This window comes from Budorcas taxicolor, chromosome 5 (assembly GCF_023091745.1).
Source record: "Budorcas taxicolor isolate Tak-1 chromosome 5, Takin1.1, whole genome shotgun sequence".
In the NCBI taxonomy this organism is placed as follows: domain Eukaryota; kingdom Metazoa; phylum Chordata; class Mammalia; order Artiodactyla; family Bovidae; genus Budorcas; species Budorcas taxicolor.
Genome location: NC_068914.1, coordinates 44,898,457 through 44,913,254, shown reverse-complemented (window position 1 = coordinate 44,913,254; position 14,798 = coordinate 44,898,457). Strand labels below are relative to the sequence as shown.

At 59.9% G+C, this 14,798-nt stretch overlaps 1 protein-coding gene across 1 annotated transcript; it reads left to right on the top strand.

The window, feature by feature from the left end:
• Positions 1 to 614: 614 nt before the first annotated feature.
• On the top strand, positions 615 to 7,314 carry LOC128048070 (double homeobox protein 4-like). Its single transcript, XM_052640529.1, has 6 exons — positions 615 to 648; positions 1,582 to 1,736; positions 1,853 to 1,994; positions 3,091 to 3,201; positions 3,446 to 4,192; positions 7,190 to 7,314. The coding sequence occupies exons 1-6, from the start codon at positions 615 to 617 to the stop codon at positions 7,312 to 7,314; spliced, it is 1,314 nt and encodes a 437-aa protein (XP_052496489.1).
• Positions 7,315 to 14,798: the final 7,484 nt, after the last annotated feature.

Here is a 14,798-nt window from a genome sequence, read left to right as displayed (position 1 = left end):
GTAGGGAAAGGACACCAAGAGGGCAAGGAGGAGTTTGGGAGGGGCATGGGAAACGGAGGCAAGGACAGCGAGGAATCTAGGTGGAGGCGCTGGAGAGAGCATCTGGTGTCCCGGAATGCCTCCAAGGAGCCGGCGGGGGGCAATTGAGGCCAAGGGACTTGTGGAATGTGAAAAGGCGGGAAACCCCAGGGTGGTTTGGAAGGCAAGGCAGGCTGGGAAAGGGGGCATGGGCGGCCACTTCAAAGGGACCTAGGGGTGTTCCCGGGCAGTTAGCTCTCTTTACACTGCTGAGGGTCCCTGAGCCCGGGGTTGATCCCACTCCCCGCTGCGCGGGAGAGCCACAAACCAAAGCCTCCAAACTGCCCGCCCACCCTGACGGGGACCTTGGCGGTCTGGGGCACGGGCCGTGCCCGCCCAGGAAAGCCCGCTCTCTCCACCAGACTCCATCCAGGGTCTCTGCTTTGAAAGAGGCCAGGGGCGTCCCCTTCATCTACGCACCAAAACCCTATTTACATAAATGGGGGCGGAGCCTCCTCCCACTCTCCAAAGTCCTGAGCTGCTGGGTCCCGGCCCACTAGGCCAGCAGTCTTCAGCGTCTGTGTGGCTCTCCCACCATGGCTTCCTGCAGGTCCTCCAGCACCTCAAGCGGTACGTTTGTCCTTCGTCCCTGGGATCGGATCACAACTCAGGGGACTTGCAGATCACCCGGCCAAGGGTTCTCAGCAACCTTGTCCACCCACCACCAAGAATGGTGGGGACCGATCGGCCAGGCCCATGTTTCCTAGGCGTCAGGTGTGCCCAAAGGGGGCATTGTTCATTCGTCTTACTGCTTTGGCACACATATGGCTTTTCCGTTCTCTTTTCTGGGAAGATGGTGTTGTGTCAGGGGGCGGGGTGCGGGGTGTGGGATGTGGGGCCTGAAGGGGTTCGGGAGGGTGTGCCGTGCTGGGATGAGGCCCTTTATCCTCACATCTTCCTGTGAGAATGGGTTTTAGGGAGCTTTGTGGCTTTGCTGCCTTCAGTGGCTTCCTTTCCCCAGTGGCCTAGTGCCTTCTGCCTTCCCTCAGTCATTGCAGGTCTGGGCTTCACTTAGGCTTTCTTCCCTTTCCTTTTCCACTAGTGACGACAAACATGGCCCTTGCTCATGTCAGCCCCGGAAGGCCAGGTTCCCTCCCACTAGCAACGTGATGGAGGGAAATCTGGGAGCAGCCCCATCGAGACATCTCCCTAGCATCTACCCCAGTCAGGTGGAAACATGCGGCGGGATACTGTGGTGGTTTTCGGTGGGTGGGATTTCTTGTTGCCTTTGTTGTGGGGCTGGGTTTGGTTTCCTTCCTGCCTGCTGGTGTTTCTTGCATTCCGGTATGGGGTGGGGGTGGGGAATGTCCCCACCGCCCTTGCCTCTCAGCCTGGCTGTATGGGTGTAGCCAAGTGACTTCCAAATGCACACCCATCCCCAGGCTCCCAGCTTTGCTCAGGCACAGGGGCAAGTCCCCTGGACGGGGAGCATACTTGGTCTCCTCCGTCCAGTCCTCTCCCTCTCTGCTCTGAGACTTTGCCCTTCCTGCTCTTCTTCCACAGGGCCCGTCACCACAGGATCTCAAAGGAGGAGGCTTGTTCTGAAGCTGAGCCAGAAGGATGCCCTGCAATCCCTCTTTCAAGAGAAACCCTACCCTGGGATCGCAACCAGAGAACGGCTGGCCCAGGAGCTTGGCATTGCCCAAAGCAGAGTTCAGGTAGGCCCCCGTCTCTGCCCCCGTTCTCCCTTTCAGGCTCTCCATGCCAATCCGAGTCAGCTGAAAGTACCTGGCAGCCTTTCTCCTGAGAAGGAATTCTCTCTGTTTGCCCCTAGGTCTGGTTTCAAAACCAGCGAAGAAGATGGTTAAAGCAGAGCCGATCACCGTCTGAATATGTGCACCAAGAAGGGGAAGCGGGGCCAACGTCCACGCCCACGCCACTGACACCCTCTTCTCAACCTCAGTCTTCCTCTCCAGGTAACTTAGCTAGAGTTCTCCAAAAGCAAGTCCCCTAGAGGGGGTCCCGAACCCTCCCCGTCTTGCCAGAGAGTTCTCTCTGCTGGTGGATGGCCACGGGAGGCCCAGGAAGACCAAGGGGGTGGGGGGGAGTGGGGGGAGTGGCATGGGTAAGAGGAGGAAACAGGGCTATCTGGCTGCGGCCGCCCCCATCAGTGTCCCAGATAGGGGGCACGACGCCCCCAGTTGGCGAAGGCGGGCAGCACTGGGTCCCCCTTTGCACACCCTCCCCAGCCCCTGTTGGGAACTTTAGGCTCCCGCTGCAAGCAACCTTGGCCAAGGGGCATGCTTCAGGGCACTCGGCAGCAAGACCAGAGGAGGAAAGAGATACACAGGGACACGCACGTGTGTGGAATGTGTGTGTGTGTGCAGGCATCCGATCCATCTATGGCTGTATTCCTTAGAGCCCTGCCCTGGCTGCAGAGCCACCTGTGGTGATTCAGGTGTGCGGGACTCTCCCTCCCCTGCACACCGTCTAAGGTGTCTGTGCTGTGACCGTTCCATCGGCCGTAACGTCCTCTCCTCTCCGTGTGTTCTTTTTTTGGTATGAGACTCGGCCAGAGAGGCCCGGCGAAAGAGGGCAGTAATCTCTCTTTCTCAAACAAGGATCCATGTGCAAGCCTTCACAAGAGATCTCTTCCCGGGGATTGCTGCCGGGAAAGAACTGGCTAGTCAGACGGGAATCCCAGAACCTCAAATCCAGGTAAGTTCTCCAGCCAGCGCATGGGCCCAGGAGTGAGGAGTGTTCAGCCCTGCAGAGCGTTCGGAGCTGGATACAAGTAGGCTTGGGCTGGGGATGGGGCTGGGGTTTGAGGGGGCCGAAAGTCGGTGGGCTGAGTGAAGGGTTTGGGGCCACTTGTGGCCGTGCGGGCACCCCCTCATTTCCCAGGGGAATGGATTCGTTTGCAGAAAACGGCCCTGCAAGAGCTGCCCTGGGCCTGAAAGACAAGAGACCGGGCGGCCAGGCGGGCTTTCGAATGGGCACCACGGAGGTGCCAGCACGGTGATCTGGACGGTCACAACTTCTTATGTGCCTGTCTGCCTTTTGCTCCCCTAGATATGGTTTCAAAACTGAAGAGCTCAGCACCCCCAGCAGGGCCCGAGTGGGCCCGGCAGCGCAGCAGCCATGACTACTCCTGCTCCAGAGGACCGAAGGGCCCCACCCGCTGTGCAGAGCACCTCTCCTCCCCTTGGCCCCTCCCCGCCACAGGAGAGCATGCCACCCTTGGCGGCTGAAGCTGCTCCTTTTGAGGCCCCCACATTCTGTGTGCCCGGGACTGCCTCTGGGGTCTGTGTGGGCCATCCGTTGATGATCTTCATGGTCCAGCCCAGCCCGATGGCTCTCCTGCCATGCAGGAAGCCACCACCTCTTCCCCAGGTAGCAGTTCCCTGGGCTGCGTGCTCCCCTGCAGTCTTGGCCCCCCGGCAGCCTGGGCAAGGGGCCATCCTGCCACCTGGACAGCCAGAGGCACACATCCCGCGCTGGCCGGAGTCATCCTACGGTAAAGGCACCGCCCCTCAGCTAGAGACACAGACCCAGCCCCGCAGCCTTCCAAGCCCGACAAGCCTCCTAGACGAGCTCATGGCCAACACGGGCGTTCTGTCTTTCCCAGGGCCTTTCCCGAGGGCTGCTGCCAATCAAGGGGTGGACCCTGCCCTCCCAGGCACACCCAGCCTCCTAGACAAGCTCTTGGCGGCAACGAGCGTCCCCACATCGCTGGGGCCTTCCCCGGGGGCCTCTGCAGTCACAGGGCAACAACCAGCTCTCGCTGGCACACCCAGCCTCTTAGAGGAAATCTTGGCTGCCACCAGTATCTGCGCCACCTTGGGGCCTTCCCTGGGGCCCTGTGCTGATGAACGGGCACACCTCGCCCTCCCAGGCTCACCGAGACTCCAAGACGAGTTCCTGGCTTCCCCGGGCATCCCGGGCCTGCTGGGTGCTTTTCTGGGGTCCTCTTCTATCATCGCAGGGGCCCACCTAGCCTTCCCCGGATCACCCAGCTTCCTAGAGGAAATCTTGGCTGCCACGGCCATGCGGGACATGCCCTGGTCTTCTCTTGGGGCCCCTGCGGGGGACGAGGGAGTTGAGGCCACCCTGGAAGCACGCCTCAGTCAGGAGGATTACCAGGCCCTCCTCGACATGCTGCCAGGCTCCCCAGGCCCTGGGGCTTAGAAGGAGAGGAAGGGAGGGGCACCTTCTCCCCCTATCCATGTTCAGGTCTCCTTGCCTGGGATGCTCGGGGAAGGGGAGGGGGGCGGTTTTGTGTGTGGGAACAGGAGAGAATACCGACAGGATGTCTACCAACAACTCTGGGGACAAACCCAAGAGCTGGATCTTTGGGAAGCTGACACCCACCCCCAAGCAGGAACACCCTACTTGAAGCCTCAAGTAATCCCTGCATGGCAGTGACCGAGAGGCTGCCTCAGAGGCAACATTCCGTGGACACAAGAGAGAAACCCCGTGCCCCGCACAGGTGCTTTGGGTCTGGCTCTTCTGTCTTCTGGTCCCATCCTTCCAACAGTCCACCCAGGAGAACTCCTTCCCTATGCCAGGAGCAGCAGAGGGAGGGGGAGTGGGAGGGAGGGGAGTGAAAAGGTGGAAAGGTTGGGAGATGCAAGGTGAGAGGGGCCAAGTGGGTGGCGGGAGTGGGTGGGGGCGAAGGGAGAGAGTGGGGGTGAAGGGAGAGAGGGAGAGAGAGTGAGGGTAGGAGGCAGGGAGAGTTGGGTACAGTGGGAGGGAGAGGGGTCGGGGGAGGGGAGGGGGGTGGAGCCCGCGCCTGGGACTCAGCGTCAAGCCCCCGGGAAACCCTGCAGGTATCCTTAAAATGCTGTGTCATGGACACGTTGCCCTCGGTTTCAAGGTGCCTGCTCTGGGCGGGTGTCTGGAGGTCAGAGCCTCTGAGCCAGCAAGAGGGACCTAGCCACACAACCGCTTTCTCGACCAGACTCGACCATGTCCACGTGTACACACATGCCCGGCATACCAGCATAGGCCAGTCCCCTCCGTGTCTCTCTCTGACCCCTCCTCCCAGTACGGGGTGACTGAGCTTGCCCTCCCACCAACATCCCCCTGTCACCCGCACACATACAGACGTTGTTAACCTGCAAACCCGTTCCTGAATTAATCGACCCAATGGTTTTGAAGTCCATACGAACCCCTGCCTGTTCCCATGTGAACCCCCATGGTGGGTTTAGAAACCTGGGTATCCAAAGACTACACTGCTCGAGACGGTTGGGGGTGTGCTGCCCTGGTTTGTCCATTTCTCTTCAACTCACCCTGTTCGCCCTGTTCTCAGCGAAAGGAGAAGTGCCTCTCATTGTCCATCCCCCGTGTTGCTTTGTTGGATTAGTGGAACCTCCTTCCCCACAGTAGGGGGTACACTGTACCCTTTGGCAGGTATCTCCAGGACACGTGGGCTGGGGGGTTGCCAGGGGAGGTGCGAGCCTCAGGATCCACATGAAAAAAGACCCAAATGTCGTGAGCTGCCGGTCCAGACGTTGGCCCTTCAGGTCTCTGGTTGGAGCCTTGGGCTCCAGGTAACTCAAAGCCCTCGGGTGTGGTGCTCTGGGATTGCTGTAGGGAAAGGACACCAAGAGGGCATAGAGGAGTTGGGGAGGGGCAGTGGGAAACGGAGGTGAGGACAGGGAGGGATCTAGGTGGAGGCGCTGGAGAGAGCTTCCAGTGTCCCAGAATGCCTCGGAGGAGCGAGCGGGGGGCGGGGGGGGGGAGGGGGCAATGGAGGCTCAGGTACTTGTGGAATGTGAAGAGGCGGGAAACCCCAGAGCGGTTTGGAAGGCAAGGCAGGCTGGGAAAGGGGGTGTGGGTGGCCACTTCAAAGGGACCTAGGGGCGTTCCCGGGGAGTTAGCTCTCTTGGCACTGCTGAAGGCCCCTGATTGATCCACCCGGGGTTGATTCCACCCCCCACTGCGTGGGAGGGCCACAAACCAAAGCCCCCAAACTGCCTGTCCACCCCGATGGGGACCTTGGCGGTCTGGGGCACAGAAGCCCACTCGCTCCGCGGGACTCTGTCCAGGGTGTCTGCTTGCAAAGAGGCCAGGGGCATCCCCTCCGTCTGTGCACCCAAACCCTATTTACTTAAATAAGGGCAGAGCCGCCTCCCACTCTCCAAAGTCCTGAGCTGCTGAGTCCCGGCCCACCAGGCCAGCAGTCTGCAGCGTCTCCCGCCATGGCTTCGTGTGGCTCCTCCAGCACCTCAAGCAGTACATTTGCCCTTGGTCCCTGGGATCGGATCACATCTCTGGGGATTTGCAGATGACATGGCCAAGGGTGCTCAGAAAACGTGTCCACCCACCACCAAGAATGGCGGGGACCAATCGGCCGGGCGCATGGTTCCCAGGCGTCAGGTGTGCCCCAAAGAGGAATCTTTCATTCGTCTTGCTCCTTTGGCACACACATGGCTTCTCCGTTGTCTTTTCTGGGAAAATGGTGTTGTGTCAGGGGGCAGGGAGCGGTGTGCAGGGGGGCTGGGGTAGGGGGTCGGGAGGGGGTGCTGTGCTGGGATGAGACCCTTTATCCTCACATCTTCCTTTCGGAATGGGAGTCGGGGAGTGCCGTGGCTTTGCCGCCTTCAGTGGCTTCCTCTCCCCAATGGCCTAGTGCCTTCTGCCTTCCGTCAGGCATTGCAGACTTAGGCTTCACTTTGGCTTCCTTCTCTTCCTTTCCTTTTCCACTAGTGATGGCAAACATGGCCCTTGCTCATGTCAGCCCCGGGAAGCCAGGCTCCTTCCCACTGGCATCATCATGGAGGGAAATCTGGGAACAGCCCCATTGAGATGTCTCCCCAGCATCTCCCCCAGACGGGTGAAAACATGTGGCAGGATAGTGTGGTGGTCTTCGGTGGGTGGGATTTCTTGTTGCTTTTGTTTTGGGGCTGGGTTTGGTTTCCTTTCTGCCTGCTGGTGTTTCTTGCATTCCGGCATGGGGTGGGGGTGGGGGATGTCCCCACCGCCCTTGCCTCTCAGCCTGGCTGTATGGGTGTAGCCAAGTGACTTCCAAATGAACACCCATCCCCTGGCTCCTGGGTTTGCTCAGGCACAGTGGCAAGTCCCCTGGGCAGGGAGCACACTTGGGCTCCTCCATCCAGTCCTCCACCATATGCTCTGAGAATTTTCCCTTCCTGTTCTTCTTCCACAGGTCCTGTCACCACAGGATCTCCAAGGAGGAGGCTCATTCTGAAGCTGAGCCAGAAGGACACCCTGCAAGCGATCTTTCAACAGAACCCCTACTCTGGGATAGCGACCAGAGAACGGCTGGCCTGAGACCTTGGCATTGCCAAAATCAGAGTTCAGGTAGGCCCCCGTCTCTACCTCTGTTCTCTCTTTTAGTCTCTTCATGCTGATCCGAGTCAGCTGAAAGCACCTGGTGGCCTTTCTCCTGAGAAGGAATTCTCTCTGTTTGCCCCTAGGTCTGGTTTCAAAACCAGTGTAGAAGACAGTTAAAGTAGAGCCGATCGCCGTCTGAATATGTGAACCAAGAAGGGGAAGGGGGGCCAACGTCCACAACCACACCACCGACGGCCCCTCCTCGACCTCAGTCTTCCTCTCCAGGTAACTTAGCCAGCGTTCTCGAAAGCAAGTCCACCAGAGGGGGTGCCAAACCCTCCCCCTCTTACCAGAGAATTATTTCTGCTGGTGGATGGCCATAGGAAGCCCAGAAAAACCAAGGGTTAGGGAGGTTTGGGGGTGGTCGGTGCTGGGAAGAGGAGGAAACAGGGCTAATTGGTGCTGCCACCCCCATCAGTGTCCCAGTCGGGGCATGACGACCCCAGTTGGCATGGGCGGGCAGCACTGGGTCCCCCTTTGCACACCCTCCCCAGCCCCCATCAGGAACTTTAGGCTCCGGCTTCCCAGGCCACCTTGGCTGAGGGGCATGCTTCAGGGCACTCAGCGGCAAGGGTGGAGGAGGAAAGAGACACACAGGGACATGCATGTGTGAGGAGTGTGTGCGTTTGCTTGCACACACAAGCATTCATGATGGATCCAGGGACCCGATCCCTCTGTGGCTATATTCCTTAGAGCCCTGCCCTAGCTGCAGAGCCACCTGTGGTGTTTCAGTTGTGTGGGACTCTCCCTTCCCTCCACACTGTCTAGGGTATCTGTGTTGTGACCGTTCCACGGGCCGTAACGTCCTCTCCGCTTGGTGTGTTCTTTATTTTGTAGGAAACTCGGCAAAAGAGGCCCGGAGAAAGAGGACAGTCATTCTCTCCTTCTCAAACAAGATACCTTGTGCAAACTTTCATGAGGGATCTCTTCCAGGGGATTACCACCAGGACAGAACTGGCTCATCATATGGGAATCCCAGAAACTCGAATCCAGGTAAGTTCTGCAGTCAGCCCATGGGCACAGGACATGGCCCAGGAGTCAGGAGAGTTCAGCCCAGCCGAGCGTTTGGAGCTGAATACAAGGAGGCTTGGACTCAGGCTGGAGCTGGGGCTTGGGGTGAGGGGCCAAAAGTCAGTGGGCTGAGTGGAGGGTTTGAGGCCGCTTGTGGCCATGCGGGAACCCCTCATTTCCCAGGGTCAAGGGATTCATTTGCAGGAAACGGCCCTGCAGGTGCTGCACTGGGCCTGACAGACCAGAGGCTGGGCGGCCAGGCAGGCTTTCGAATGGGCACCACAGAGGCGCCAGCATGCTGAACTGGACAATCACGACTTCTAATGTGCCTGTCTGCCTTTTGTTCCCTTAGATATGGTTTCAAAACTGAAGAGCTCTGAACCCACAGCAGAGACAAAGCGGGCCAGGCAATGGCTGGGCCCAAGGGCCAGGCAGCACAGCAGCCACGACTACTCCTGCTCCAGAGGATCAAAGGGCCCCACCAGCTGTTCAGAGCTCCTCTCCCAGCTATTAACACTCCCCACCACAGGAGAGCATTCCACGATTGGACGAGGTCAAATTGAGACCCAGGGACCCAGGGGTGAGGTATTAAGTAACGGGGTCGGGACCTGGGGCAGATGCAGTGGGTGGTGGACGGGGATTGAGAGGCAAAAGAGGTGGCGCCTAGGCCCACGCCTCCGCCCACGCCTGAACCAGTGGACTCTTCCGGCCACTGACCAGCGGAGGAGGCACAAATTGTCCGCCGCTGGATGCAGGGGAATTCCGGAAAACCAGGAAGGTTAATTGCCTAGGATGCCTGCAATGATCTTTTCCCCCAGCGCCTGTGGGCGGGAGCAGTCCTCCCAGAGAAAGGCTGCTCCAGTTTGCCTGGGGATATATAGCAAGCATTTCCTTCAAACTTCAACCGCACCATGCCCCCCCAACCCCCCCCCCCAACTCGTCCCACTTACTAAGCTGGGTAAAAGCGCCCTATGGCCACGGGCATCGTTTTCGAAATGGAAAACCACATCTCCCCTTCTCAGCTCTCCCCACCCCACCCCACCATGCACCCAGGAGGTGCAGCGTTCTTGTGTCCGGAGGGCTGGGTTGAAGAGGGTGGATGGAGCCAAGGAGAGCCTGGCTGTGAGTGGTGGTCCTGCCAGGTGCAGTTGGTGATGCTGCCCTGGACCTGCAGCTGCAGCAGTGCAGTGGAAGGCCCTGCCGGGGGATCAAGCAGCTCGGGTCAGGCTCACTGCACTTCCCCTCCCGCCCTAAGCGAGAAGAAGTGAAATGGGGTAAGGCCCCTGCCAGAGATGGGAGCTGCACCCTGGTCATTGGCACCAGGCTTCCTCTGCATGAAGACTTCTGTCAAGCACCCAAACTGTCCAGGGAAAAAGAAAGGTGTGTGGACGGCTGACGAGCTGCTGTGTCCGCCCCAAGGCGATTTCTCCTCACATCCCCCCTCTCGAGAAGAAGATGCTTTTCTGCACGGGGCGAACCAGTCAGCTGATACTGGAGGACAGCGAGGCCAGGGGAAAGAAGGCAGTCCCCGGAGGACTGTGCCTCCACTGGGACTCGCTCCTCTGATGTATGCCTCCAAATCCAGCCAGCCTGGCGTCTCCTGGGGGCATGGCCTTGAACTTGGCCTGGCGGTGCTTGGGGCTTCCCTGATAGCTCAGTTGGTAAAGGATCCGCCTGCAATGCAGGAGACCACGGTTCGATGCCTGCGTTGGGGAGATCCGCTGCCCAAGGGAGAAAGCTACGATCTGGCCTGCAGAACTGGTCCACGGGGTCGCAAAGCGTCGGACAGGACTGTGTGTGCATGCGTGCGTGCGTGCCTGGCCAGGCGTGTGCGAAGCGGAGCAGAGAATAGAACTTTTGCCCTGGCAGGATCAGTGGGGCGGGATGCAGTGTCACGAGGGCGGGTGGCTCGAATGCTGTCTTTCCTCCTCTTGGGATCAGTTACCAGCCCACCGGAGGGGCATGGGCGGCAGGCGGGGAGGGGGCGGAAAAGAATCCCGTGGAGCAAGTGGGCTTTCACGGGCACAGCATGTGCCACAGAACCCCAAGGTCCACGTTGGGCTGGGTGGGCCGCTCGCGGCTTTGGATTGAGGCCGTGCCACGCAGCAGAGAGGATCAGCCCCAGGCTCGGGGCCGTCAGCCGTGCACAGAGGCCTCACTGCCCGGGAATTCCCCTAGGCCCCTTTGAAGTTGCCGCCCACACCCCCTTTCCCAGCCTGCCTTGCCTCAGGAAACTCTCTGGGCTTTCCCACCTTTCCACATTCCACACATACCTTGGCCTCAATTGCCTCCGCCCGCTCCTCCCAGGCATTCCTGGGCACTGGAGGCTCTCTCTAGTGCCTCCGGCTGGATCCCTCGCTTCCCTCGCCTGCATTTCCCACGTCCCTCCTCAACTCCTCAGGGCCCTCATGGCGTCCTTTCCCTACAGCAGTCCCAGTCCACCGCCCCCAGGCCTTTGAGTTGCCGGGAGCTCAAGTCTACTGCCAGAGACCTGACGGGCTGGTGTCTCCAATGGCAGCTCACACCATTTCGGGCTTTTCCAGGTGGGGCCAGATGCGCACACGGCCCCAGCCCAGCCCGCACGCCAAGTGCCCTAGAGAGCCCCGGGAAAGGAGACAGTGTATGCCCTCCTCTCAGGAAGGAGGGTCCACTAAACCAAGGAAGGCAGCCAGCATGTTCTGGACAGAACGAAGCCCTGACCTGTGCCAGCAATGGGACATGGAAAGAGTGTGTGCTTTCCTAAAGAGACGGAGGGCAGAGAGGAGAAGGTGGAGGAAATCAGGAGGCATGAGCAGACAAAGAAGGAAGAGGCTGCGTGAAGCAACGTGGGGGCCGGATGTGGAGAGGCACTTGTCCTTTCACTCTGAACAGGTCCCAGCGAATGGCAAAGAAACCAAGGAACCACAGTGCCACCCGCACCGCCTTCGGTAGCAATGGATTCTTTGGCCAGCCAGGTTTCTAACCCCAACCACGGGGTTTCACGGGAGAGCAGTCAGGGGTCTGAATGTACTTCAAAACGGTCGGTCGACGAATTCTGGATCGGGTTTGCAAGTCGATAATGTCTGTATTCTTAGCTCTTGGTGGACGCCTAGATGTCTCCCGGTTGGTTGAGGGCCCCGGTGACCCAGCGCCACCCACCAGGAGCACCGTGGTCATTCTGTGGTGACCCAAGGGTCGGTGAGTGAGTGGGTGCCCCCGCTAGGCTGCACCCATGCGCCCTCCTTCTCTTTCTGTTAAGACACACGGTTCCTTTGAGCTCGACCAGGCTGGCTTGAGATGCTGAGAGGCGACGTGAGAGAGGAAGGGCCGGACTGCTGAGGGCTTCAGCGGGGAGGGGGTGCTGGCAACAAAGAGCCCTCCTCTCCCTGCCCCCGCTGGAGGTGCACAAGAATCTAGGGGGCTGACCCGAGGCCAGCAGCGATGTGGAGCCCGTGCTCCTGGAGCTGGGAGGGGGCAGGCGGCGGGAGGGGGCCGGGGAGGTCGACGTCCTCTGCAGCGGTGCCAGCGAGCCCGCCCGGGGCTCCTTCTTCCTGGGGCCCGGGTGCGCGAGGACCCCTTGGTCTGGCACAATGGCGCAGGGCTGCTGAGATCCGCTGAGACAGGGTTCCCCTCCTGCGCGCCAGGGCGCGACAGTAGCAAGCGGAAGGGCAAGGGTGTGAGCGGCCAGGCCACGTCGCGGGAGGGCCGCTGTGGCGGGGTGGTGTTCCACACTGACCGGCACCCTGGCGAGACCGGCAAGACCCAGGTTCCGGTGGGCCGGACCCTTCGCCAGGGCGTGGCGGGAAGAAACCTTCAGTGGGAGGGGCGGGCACACCCTGGCTACATCCCAGTGGGAAGTTAAATGAGCATGGCAGCACGGGAGAAGAGGCCAGAGTCCTTGCTGAGGAAAGAGCAAAGGGAAGGGAGTCAAGCCATGAGATCTGTGCCAGAACGGGCCTTTCCAGCCTGGACCCGGGCCACTGTGGCAGACATGTGGGGGTGGTGGGAGACGAGCCGGGAGCCATGATGGGAGAGCCCCAGCCCGCTACTGCAAGAGAGCCCAGAGGAGACTCCCCACAAGAGGCGCGAATGATCTGCCATGGCCCAGGCGGCGGGCTGTGCTCTGCTTCCAGCTTGTGCCGCGGAGGAGTGCAGGGGGCCCCGTGGGTCTCCCAGGTGCCTGCGCCCCAGCTCTGGGGAGACCCTGCCAAAGAGATGGAGAAGGTCTCCCAGAGCCCCAGCAAAATCGAGGGAGGTTGTGGAGGTGGTGGCTTGACCCCTTCTTCTGCCCGCCTGTTGGAGGGGGGCAGTTAGACCAGGAGCTGGTGGCTGGCAAGGTTCAGGGCCCCAGTCCAGGGAACACTCTGACAAATAGAGGAAGTATGTCTCCCAGGGCCATGAGGCACTGGGCCGGCTGCCCTCTGCGTCCCGCCCTCCCCTCGTAGGGCTGGGTGGCAGCCAGAAGTTGGCGGCCTTCGTGGGCTCCGCAAGGTCAGGGCCCCAGCTCAAAGGAGATTCTGCTGACGAGATTGAGGTGGTCTGCCAAGGATCCGGGAGCTGCCATCTGTGACCTGCCAGGGTCTCGACTGGATGCATGGCAGCCAAGAGCTGGGGCCCTCCGTGGGCTCACTAGGTTCAGGGCCCCATTCCAGGAAATATTGTGCCGAAGAAACCGAGGAGGTTTCTGAGGTCTTGCTCACCCAGTTGGCTGCCCTCTGCTCCCCAGCTCAGGGGAGACCCAAGGAAGACATGGGAGATGTCTTTCTGGTCCCCACCGGGCCCGGTCGTCTTCCCTCTGCATTGGTACTGACTGTCTGAATAATGCAGGGCTGCCGGGAGCTGGCGGCCTACGGAGCTCACCTGGTTTGGGGCCCCATCTCAAGGGAGACCCCCATCAAAGAGACTGGTGTGGTCTGCTAGTGACCCGCGGAGCTGCTGTCTGAAAACTGTCAACAGCTTGATGGGCTGCTGGCTGGCAGGACATGGAGGCATTGGAGGACTCTCCAGAATCTGTGTCCCAGCCCATGGAAAACTCCACTGAAGAGTCCAGGGACATCTGCCAGGGACCTGACAGGCTGGACCCTTCCTCCCCCCGGCACCTCTGGCGGCTTTGGGGTTCCCCAAAAGGCTCCCAGACCTCTGCACCCCCGCTCAGGGGGGACTCTGCCAAGGACACGGGGGAGGTCTGCCAGAGCCCCTCAGTGTCTAAGGGGCTGGCCTCTGCCTCCCACTGGCTTCTCGGTGTGGTGCAGGGTGGTCAGGATTCGAGGGCCACAAGTGAACCCAGGGAAGACCCTGGACCAACACTATGGCAGGCTTGGTTCTCGGGCAAACACCGAGACACCCACAAGTCTGGGAACATTGGGAGAATAGCAGGGGTCCTTGGGAAAGTCTGAGGGGGCTACCACTGATGCCAGGGACAACCCTGTGCAAGACATGCGTGAACTCTGCCAGGGACTGCTGGTGTCCCAAGGACTGGGTTCTAATTCCCACTGGGTTCTGGGAGTTGTGCTTGGCGACGAGAAGATGGGGCTCAAGGACGACCCAATGAGGGGAGGACTTGAAGGAATAGGCTAAGATAAGATGAACAAATGTTACTTCGTGGTGAAGTCAGGGGACAGCGAGGACACCACGTCAGTAGAAGCTGATGTTGAGTGCCCTGAATCTGGTGGGTTCTTCCACATGATCTCTCCCCAGGGAAGCAGGAAATCCAAGTAGGGCACTGGGGCTGGAACCGCCAAGGTGCTTGGCCTGGGGGTGGAGGGAAACTGCCCCAGAAGTACTCCTGCTGAGGCATTGCCTGTGCAGCCTGAGAGGCCAGGGGAGCCTGGTCCACCATGTGGGCAGTGGAGGCCAGAGGACCCTTGGGAGGGAGAGACATCTATTTTGTTTGTCCCCTCATGCACCAACTGGAGAAAACCTTTGGCTTTTAGAACATCCTGACCCCACACCCCCTTTCTGCCTTCTTCTCCTCCTCCACCACTCTCAACAAAAATGAGGGATGAGGTATGTGCAGGTGTGCTTGTGTGTGCGCGTGTGTGCATGTAGCATGTGCTTGGGTAGTGCTTGCATGAACGCATGAGGTAGCACCTGCAGGGTCAAGGATGGAACGTCCCCACTCCCCACCACCACCCCACTGACCACCAGCCCTCCCTGCCCCCCCCCCCCCAATAACAAGAGCAATAGCAACACTCTCCATATTACCCAGCAGCTCAGATATAAAAATAAAAAGAGAGACCTATACTCAGGTTTTCCCTCCTTTTGTCTTGGCAAAGGGCTTCCAAGTCACAGGGCGCTGTGAGCACCAGGCACAGGGAGAAGATCAGGGAGAAGGGTCTCTCTCTGAGTAGTCCTTGGCCAAAGAGAGACCCAGGGACTTCGGGGTGAGGCCTTAAGTAACCTTGGTCTGGGGGTAAAGGCAGTGGTCAGGG

Coding starts and splice junctions, on each gene's coding strand:
- LOC128048070 (XM_052640529.1), top strand. CDS start 615: ATGGCTTCCTGCAGGTCCTCCAGCACCTCAAGCG. Junction 1,737..1,852: donor TTGCCCAAAGCAGAGTTCAG/GTAGGCCCCCGT, acceptor GTTTGCCCCTAG/GTCTGGTTTCAAAACCAGCG. Junction 4,193..7,189: donor CATGCTGCCAGGCTCCCCAG/GCCCTGGGGCTT, acceptor CTTCTTCCACAG/GTCCTGTCACCACAGGATCT.